The sequence below is a fragment of the Netta rufina genome, assembly GCF_964035555.1.
Source record: "Netta rufina genome assembly, chromosome: 40".
Classification (NCBI taxonomy): domain Eukaryota; kingdom Metazoa; phylum Chordata; class Aves; order Anseriformes; family Anatidae; genus Netta; species Netta rufina.
In genome coordinates this window covers 100,848-109,913 of record NC_140164.1, presented here as the reverse complement: position 1 = coordinate 109,913, position 9,066 = coordinate 100,848, and the positions used below count along the sequence as shown (strand labels likewise).

Genomic DNA, 9,066 nt, shown 5'->3' with positions numbered 1-9,066 from the left:
ATTGCGAGAAATGCCCCAAAATGGCCACGGAGGTGCCCCAAAACCGCGCTGTTCCAACCCATCCCCGTTTTTCAAGCTCTCGATTCGAAGAAAAACAGCCAAAATCTCGCTAAAACGCCCCAAAACCTAAAAGCGTCGAAAAAAGGCCACGAAAAGCCGTGAAACGGCCCCAAAAAGGGCACCAAAACCACCTGAAACGCCCCAAATTCCCCCAAAAGTGCTCCAAAAAGGGTTCGAGCCCTGGAAGCGCCCCCCCCCCCTCAATGATTTTTTCGGGGGGGCTTTTTCCACCTGCGGGCCCTAATGAAAATTTCCACCTTTTTGACCCAAATCTGCGGCTTTTCGACCCAAAATTGGCTCCTGTTTTTTTCTGAGCCCCCTCCCCAGTTTCGGGGTGGGGGGGGGGGGTCGGGGGTGGTTTCCCCTTTCCCCCCCCCTCGGGATTTCCCCAGCTCGGAGGGCGAAACCACCCCAGGGAGCAGGAAACGGGGTGGGGGGGGGGGCCCCCAAGACCCCCTCCCGGTCCCAAAATTGTGGGGGGGGGGGGCGCAGACCCCAAATCCCCCCCCCCCCCCAAAAAAAAAAACCCCACTCACCGGCAGCGCCCCAAGCTCCCAGCCCCACCGGCACCCCGCTTTTTATGGGGTGCCCCCCCCCCCCCCAAAAAAAATGATGTCAGAAACCCTCCTCCTCCTTTTGGGGGGGGTCGTGGGGGCCCCCCCCCAAAAAAAAAAATCCTCCGCCCCCCCCCCTCTTAAAAATGGGGGGGGGGCACGAGCGCCGCCCCAAACTTTCACTTGTGGGTTTTTTTTTTTTTGGGGGGGGGTAAAGGGGTGGGGACACCCCAATTTTTCTTGTTTTTTTTTTTTGGGGGGGGGGGGGCCCCAAACCCCCCCCCCCCAAAGCCTGGGGGGGGCACATAAAGGGTTAATCGCCCCCCACACACACCAAATCCCAAGGGTTATAGGGCCCCCCCCCCGCAGCATTTGGGGCCCCCCCTTCACCCCAAATCCCCTCTAAAGCACCCAAAAATTATTTTTTTTTTTTTTTTTGGGGGGGGGGGCACTTTTTTAACGCCCCCACCCCAAAAAAAAAGACTGGGAAATGACCCCAAATCCCCCCCCCCACCCTAAACCACCCCTGGGGGGCACCTGGGGGGCACTGGGGGGGTCCCCACAGCCCCCCCCGGACACCCCCTTGAATGGGGGGGGGGCTTTCACCCCCAAAAATCCCCCCCCCCCAAAAAAAAAAACAGGGGTCCTACAACCCCCCCCCCCCCCCCCCATGCACCCCATATAGCCCAGGCTAGGGACCCCAAGCCACGCCCCTTTTCCCCAAGCCACGCCCAGAAGCCCTAAACCCCGCCCACACCCCCTAAACCCCCGCCCACACCCCCCAAAACCCCGCCCCCCTCACCACTAAACCCCGCCCCTCTTCAACATGCACAGCGCAGCCCCAAGCCCCGCCCCCCTCCTCCCCAAACCCCACCCCCTCCTCCCCAAACCCCGCCCCCTCCACCCCCTCCCCGCCCCCGCCGCCTGCGCCGCGCTACCCCCTCAAGCCCCGCCCCCCTCCCCCTAAGCCCCGCCCCCTCTTCCCCAAGCCCCGCCCCCTCCCGCCATGGCCCGGCCGCCCGCCTCCGCCCCGGCTCCCCCCCCCCCCCTCCCCTTGGCCGGACTCCCGGCATGCCCCGCGCCGGGGGGGCCCCCTCCCAAACGCCCCCCCCCCCGCCCCCCCCCTCCCCCCCCCTACCCCTCACCCCCCCCCCCACCCTCCCCGCCCCCCCCCCGGGGGGCTTGGCACCCCCCCGAACCTGAGCCCCCCCCCCAAGCCTGGGGCCCTGGGGGGGGGGCTTGGCTCACGGGGGGGGGGGCCCTGGGTGCCGGGGGGGGGGTCCTTGGGTGCCGGGGGGGGGGTCTTTGGGTCTCGGGGGGGGGGGCCTGAGCCCCCCGTGCCCCCCCCGGGGGGGTCCCGCCGGGTGCTGTTCGCTGACGCCCTGGGGTTGCCCCTCGCCCACCTCCGCCAGTATCAGCCCCTGGCCCCCCCGGGGGGGTGGGGGGGGCGGGGGGGTTGGGGGGGGCCCCCCCCCGGGGTGCTGGAAGCGGGGGGGGGTCAAGGGGGGGCAGGGCTGGGGGGGGGCCCGCGGGGGGGCAGCACCCAGGGAGCTGGATGAGGCTGGGGCCAGGAAGGTAAGAGCCCCCCCCCAAAATTTAATGGGGGGGGGGTTTAGGGGGGTGGGGGGGGCACTGGGGTGATGTGCAGTGACCCCCCCCCTCCCCCCTTTTTGTGTCCCCCCCCCCCCCAAAAAAAAAAATAGGCCGCAGGAGGAGGAGGAGGAGCAGCCCCCACCCCCCTGCTGCAGCGTGGGTAAGTAGTGCCCCCCCCCCCGAATCATTTTTGGGGGTCGACCCCCCCATTTTAGGGGTTGGACCCCCCCATTTTGGGGTTTACCCCCCCCAATTTGGGGGTCTGACCCCCCCAATTGGGGTTTTGAACCCCCCAATTTGGGGTACTGACCCCCCCCATTTCGGGGTTCCGACCCCCCCCAGTTTGGGGTCCTGACCCCCATATTTTGGGGTTTTGACCCCCCCCAATTTGAGGTTTAACCCCCCCATTTTGGGGTTTTACCCCCCCCCCATTATAGGGGTCTGACCCCCAATTTGGGGTTTTCACCCCCCCATTTTAGGGTTTTGACCCCCCCCAATTTGGTGTTTAACCCCCCCATTTTGGGATTTCACCCCCCCCATTTTGGGGCTTGGACCCCCCCATTTTGGCTTTAACCCCCCCATTTTGAGGGTTTAACCCCCCCAATTTGGGGTTTAAACCCCCCCATTTTGTTTCCCCCCCCCCCTTTTACCCCCCCCAGACCCTGCCCCCGACCCTCCGCCGCTACCACCCCCCTCGGAAGCTGACCAGCCACAGGTGAGCGCCCCCCCCTTCCAAAACCAACCCCCCCCCCCAACTTTTTAACCCCCCCCTGAACCTTTTGGGCCCCCCCCCCACCCCAAAAAATTTTTTTTGCCCCCCCCCCTTTTTAACAGGGTGCCGAGGAGGAGGCGGTGGCCCGGGAGCTGGAGCAGCTTTACCTCTCCCACCTCCGGCGCCTTCGTGGCGGGGGGGGGGGGGCCAGGAAACGACACCCTGGGGCCCCCCCCCCGACAATTTGCCCCCCCCCCGCGCCCGAAAGGGGCCCCAACACCTCGCTGGCGGCCGAGATGGCGCGGGCGTTACGAGGGGGGGTTAGGGGGACGCCGCAGCCCCCCCGTGTTACGGGGCAGGGGGGGGCCGTTGGTGGGGGCTTTGGTGGTCCCTGCGAGGCCCCCCCCCGGCCGGGGGGGGGGCACTGGGGGGGGCACTGAGGCGCTGCGGGGTGGTTTTGGCCTTGGCCGTGTTGGTGCCCGGTGGCGTGCGGCGACGGGGGGGGGCCCACGGCGGCTTTGGCCTTGGGGATCTACTTGGCCTTGGCCTGGTTGACGTGAGGGGCGTGGGGGGGGGGCACATAAAAAAGGGCCCCCCCCCTTAAAAAAAAAAAAAAAAAAGGGTCATTAAGTGTGGGGGGGGGCAGCATGGGGCACCCCCAGCATCACCGCATGAACGCCAATTTCTCATCACCCCCCCCCCGCCTTGTGGACGCCCCCCCCCCCCAATTAAGACACGGGGCCCCCCCCCAAAAAAAAAAATCATCACATTTTGGGGGGGGGGGGGGCTCGATAATTTTGTGCCCCCCCCCCGCCCTCCATTTCGTGGCCTGGTGTAGATACAGCCCTGGAAATGCGCTTGCCCTGATTCCTTGTGGGATTTAGAGGGGGGGGGTTAAATTATTTTTTTTTTTTGGGGGGGGGGGGTGATGGTTGGGCTCCCCCCTCCCCATTTTCAGCCCCCCCCCTCCCCGTTTCTCAGTCGCAGCCGCTTCCTGCCCGGGGAAGGTCCCTGCAAAGGTCACGGGCTGACAAACACCGGGGGGGGGGGGGGCGGATTTATAACGCGGGGGGGGGGCTGAAAATCGGGGTTGTGTTAAGGGGGGGGGGCTCTGCGGGTCGGGGGGGGCACCTGGGGAGGGAAGGAGGGAAAATGGGGGGTGGGGGGGGCAAATTGGGGGCCCTCAGAGGCTCGGAGGGGAACTTGGGGGGGGTCCTCAGATGCTTGAGGGAAAATAAGGCGGGGGGGGGGACATAAATATAAGGGGGGGGGGGCCCAGGCCTGTGCGTGAAATGGGGGGGGGCGAGGGGGGGGGCACAGACTGAGGCGATGGCGGGGGGGGGGGCGCTTGAGGCCGCTTCAACTCACCCGCGTTGCAGCCCAACCGGGGGGCCCCGCAACACACAGGGGGGGTCCCCTGGGTTTAATTTTTTTTTTTGGGGGGGGGTCCGGCCTTTTACAAGCCCCCCCCCCCCCGGTACTTGAGGCCTAGCTCCAGGGAGAGCGCGACCGCACGTCCCGCCCCCTCCGGCGGCTCGGCCGCCACTGACGTGCTCACGTCACCGCGCCGCCCTCGCGCCGGCCGCACGTGCCCGGAGCCCGCACCGCGCATGCGCAACGAGCCCCCGCCTCTCCCCGGAGCCCGCCAAAGGGGGCACGTGACGCGGCGAGGCCACGCCCCCTCGCGGGCGGAAGTAGCCGCGCAGGGCGGGGGGCGGTGAGGGCGCTCTCCCGGCTCGCCGGAGCCCCGCCCGCCCTGGAGCCGCCCCCGCCCCCGCCCGCCATGAGCGGGGCCGGGGGGGGAGCGGCCCCCCGCCGCCGTCGTCCTCCCCCCCGCGAAGCTCCGCCGCTTGGATCCGCCCGCCGGGCCGGGCCTGGAGGCGTCACCCCCCGCCGGTAGGCCGCGGTGAGAGGGGCCGGCGCGCATGCGCCCTGAGGCGGTTTGGGGGGAGGGTCTGGAAACCGCTGGGGGGGGAGGCCTGGAAACTGCTGAGGGGGGATGTGGGGGAGCCTGGAAACTGCCCTGAGGGGGGTGTGGGGGGCCTGGAGACCGCCATGGGATGAATGGGGGCTGTGGGAGCTGCCGGGGGATGAATGGGGAGGCCTGGAAACCGCCCAGGGGATGAATGGGGGGGGCTGGAAACCACCATAGGGGGACTGGGGGGGGCTGGAAACTGCCATAGGAGAACGGGGAGGCCTAGAAACTGCCACGGCGGGGTTGGGGGGGCTGGGAATCGCCAGGGAATGAATGGGGGGCCTGGAAACCACCATAGGGGGACTGGAGGGGGCCCTGGAAACCGCCATGGGGGGACTGGGGGGCCTGGAAATCAGCATGGGATGAATGGGAGGGCCTGGAAACCACCAGGGAATGAATGGGGGGCCTGGAAACGACCAAGTGATGAACGAAGTGGGGCGGCGGGGGGGCTGGAAACCACCATAGGGGGACTGGGCGGGGGGTTGGAAACCGCCATGGGGGACTGGGGGGCCTGGAAATCAGCATGGGATGAATGGGAGAGCCTGGAAACCGCCCTGTGATGAATGAGAGGAGGGCCTGGAAACCACCAGGTGGGGACTGGGATGGGGGGGACTGGAAACCACCACAGGATGAACTGGGGGGGGGGGCTGGAAACTGCCCTGGGATGAATGGGGGGGGGCAGGGTATTGTCAGGGGGAGTCTAGAAACCACCAAAGGACTGGGGGGGGGCAAGGAGGAAACCAGTAACATGGGGGGCCGGGAAACCAGCATTGGGGTTCTCTGGGGTCCTTGAAACTGCCATTTGTCCCATCCCAGGGAACCCAGAGAGCACCAGCACGCCGAATGGGAGCCCGGAGAGGGGAAAATTGGGGCTGGAGGCCGGTGGTAGGTGTCAGGGGGGGCTTGAGACCGCCACTGGGAGATGCTGGGAGCAAAGCGCAAACAGGAAGAGGAGGCTGGAGCCCAAGGGGGGCCTGGAGACCGCCATCGGCAGCTGCTCGGAGCAAAGCCCGAGGGGGAAAGGGAGGCCGGAGGCTAAGGGGGGCCTGGAAACCACCACCAGCAGCTGCTTGGAGCAAAGCACCAATGGGAAAAGGAGGCTGAGGCCCAAGGGGGGCCTGGAGACCGCCGCTGGCAGCTGCTCAGAGCAGAGCACGAGTGGGAAAAGGAGGCCGGAGGCCAAGGGGGGCCTGGAAACCACCAATGGCAGCTGCTCAGAGCAGAGCACGAGTGGGAAAAGGAGGCCGGAGGCCAAGGGGGGCCTGGAAACCACCAATGGCAGCTGCTCAGAGCAAAGCACGAGTGGGAAAAGGAGGCCGGAGGTCAAGGGGAGCCTGGAAACCACCAATGGCAGCAGCTCAGAGCAAAACCCAAGTGGCAAAGGGAGGCCGGAGCCCAAAGGGAGGCTAGAGACCCCCCAGCAGGAGCGAGAACGGAGGCCTGGAGACCACCCCAGAGCCTGAGGGCAGCCTGGAAACCGCCACCACCCCTAAGGGAGGCCTGGAAACCGCCACCACCCCTACGGAGGCCTGGAAACCGCCACCCCCCGCCTGCCCGGAGCGGAACGGCGAGGCCAAGGGCCAGAAGAAGAGACCAAACCCGGAGGATTGCGCCGTCATCTCGCTGGGCGAGGAGGAGGAGGAGGAGGAAGACGAGGAAGAGGAGGGGGACGAAGGGCCCGGCCGCTACCTGGCGGCGCTGGAGGCCGTGCAGCTGGAGCTGGAAGGCCGTGGAGGAGGAGGCGGCGCGCGCCTTCCGCCGCCTCCGCGCCAAATTCGGGCTGCGCCGCCGGCCCCACCTGCAGCGCCGCAACCACCTCATCCAGCACATCCCGGGCTTCTGGGTCACCGCCGTATCCTTTTATTTATTATTTCTATATTTTCTATATTTTATATTTTTATATTTTTTAATATATTTTATATTTTTTATATTTATTTTTTATATTTTTTATATATTTTTATATATTTTTATATTTTAATTTTTATATTATTTTTATATAATTCATATATTGTTTTTATATATTTTTATATTTTTTATATTTATATATTTTTATATTATTTTATATAATTTATATATTATTTTTATATATATTTATATTTTTATATATTTTATATATTTTATATTATATCTTATTATAATATATTATATTTAATGTATATTTATATTTATATATTTTTAATATTTTTATATTATTTTATATAATTTATATATTATAATATATTATATTTAATATATCTATTTTATATTTATATATTTTTATGTATTTTATATTTTTTATATTTTTATTTTTTATATTATTTTTATATAATTTATATATTATTTTTATATATTTTTATATATTTTATATTATATATTATTATAATATATATTATTTTAATATATATTTCTAATTTTATATTTATATATTTTATATATTTTATTTAGTCTATATATTTTTTTTGGGGGGGGTGGGGGCTGTTATTTTGGTTACAAACCTCGCCCTCCTGCTTCCCTTAACGCCCCCCCCTCCTCTCCCAGTTCCTCAACCACCCCCAGCTCTCGTCGGCATGATCAGCGACCGCGACGAGGACGCGCTGAGCTACATGACCGGCCTGCAGGTACCTGGGGGGGGGATTTTAGGATTTGGGGACCCCCCGAAATAAATTTGGACCCCCCCCGCTTGGGATGATGCTCTGGGGGGTCTTGCAGGTGGAAGAATTCGGCCCCACCCGGCCCGGCTGCAGGATCAGGTTCTTTTTCTCCGTCAACCCCTACTTCCAAAACCACGTCGTGGCCAAGGAATTCGTGCGCGGCCCCCTCCGGTGGGTGAGCTCGGGGTAAAAAACTCGTTTTTTGGGGTCGGGGGGTGTGTTTTAGTGACCCCGCCCCCCCCCCGCAGGTCACCTGGTGTCCCACTCGACCCCAATCCGGTGGTGGCAGGGGCAGGACCCCCGGGGCCGGCCCCACAAGGGTCGCCCCCCTCCCCGCAGCTTCTTCGCCTGGTTCGGGGATCACAGCTTCCCCGCGGGGGATCGAGTGGCCGAGGTGAGCCCCAGTACGCTCCCAGTACCTCCCAGTATGCTCCCAGTATAGCCAGTAACACCCCCAAGCACATCCCAGTACACCCAGTACACCTTCAAGCACAACCCAGTTCTCCCAGTGCTCTTCCCAGTGCTCCCCCTTGCCACCCCCAGCACCTCCAGTGCCCCCCAGCACCTCCCAGTAGCCCCTCCATCACCACCCCAGTGCTCCCAGTATGCTCCCAGCACTTCCCTGTGCTTCCCAGGACATCCCAGTATCTCCCAGTGGGTCCCCGGTACCCTTTGGAACAGGGCTCAGGGCTTCTCCCAGCACCCTCCCCGTACTCCACAACTCCTTCAAAGCTATCCCAGTACTCCCAGTACTCTCCTCGCTCCATCCCAGTACCAGTTCTAACTCATCCCAGTGCTCCAGTACCCTCCCAGAACATCCCAGTATGTCCCAGTGCTCTCAAACCCATCTATGGGCTCCTTCCTGTACCTAACCCCTGCCCCAGCACCCCCCAGTATCCCTTTGAGGACATCCCAGTGCCCCCAGTATCCATCCCAGTGTTCCCAGTACCCTCCCAGTACATCCCAGTGCTCCCCAGTCCTCTCTCAAATCCCTATTTGGGCTCCTTTCAGTATCTAAACCCTTCCTAGTGTCCCCCAGCACCTCCCAGTATGCCTTTGAGGACATCCCAGTGCCCCCAGTACCCCTCCCAGTGCCCCCTCCCAGTACATCCCAGTGCTCTCCAGTCCTCTCTCAAATCCGTATTTGGGCTCCTTTCGGTATCTAAACCCTTCCTAGTGTCCCCCAGCACCTCCCAGTATGCCTTTGAGGATATCCCAGTGCCCCCAGTACCCCTCCCAGTGCCCCCAGTGCCACCCCAACCCCCCCATTTCCCCCCCCAGATCATCAAGGAGGAGCTGTGGCCGAACCCACCTGCCGTTCTACCTGCTGGATGAGGGCGCTGAGGCCCCCCCTGAAAGGTCAGCGTTTTGGGGGGGGGGTGAACAGATTTTTTTTTGGGGGGGGGGGGGGGTGCTGGGGTATGGGACCCCAACACCGTGCCCCCCCCCACCCCACAGCGAGAGTGGGGAGGACAGCGTGGTGATCGTGGACGACGACGAGGACGTGCAGGAGATCCTCGATGATGGGGATGGTAAGAGACC

The 9,066-nt window shown here is 62.0% G+C and overlaps 1 protein-coding gene across 1 annotated transcript; it reads left to right on the top strand.

Annotated features, from left to right (window-relative positions):
• Window positions 1-1,891: 1,891 nt before the first annotated feature.
• Window positions 1,892-8,859, top strand: LOC311220747 (uncharacterized protein; the record flags this gene model as incomplete). The annotated part of the gene is given in 13 exon segments (XM_084304301.1): window positions 1,892-2,189; window positions 2,318-2,367; window positions 2,867-2,922; window positions 3,042-3,291; window positions 4,708-4,815; window positions 5,711-6,216; window positions 6,305-6,619; window positions 6,621-6,746; window positions 7,412-7,438; window positions 7,441-7,491; window positions 7,583-7,695; window positions 7,864-7,918; window positions 8,806-8,859. Coding segments are annotated over 13 exon segments (1,731 nt in total). The 5' UTR covers window positions 1,892-2,169.
• Between the last annotated feature and the right edge of the window lie 207 nt (window positions 8,860-9,066).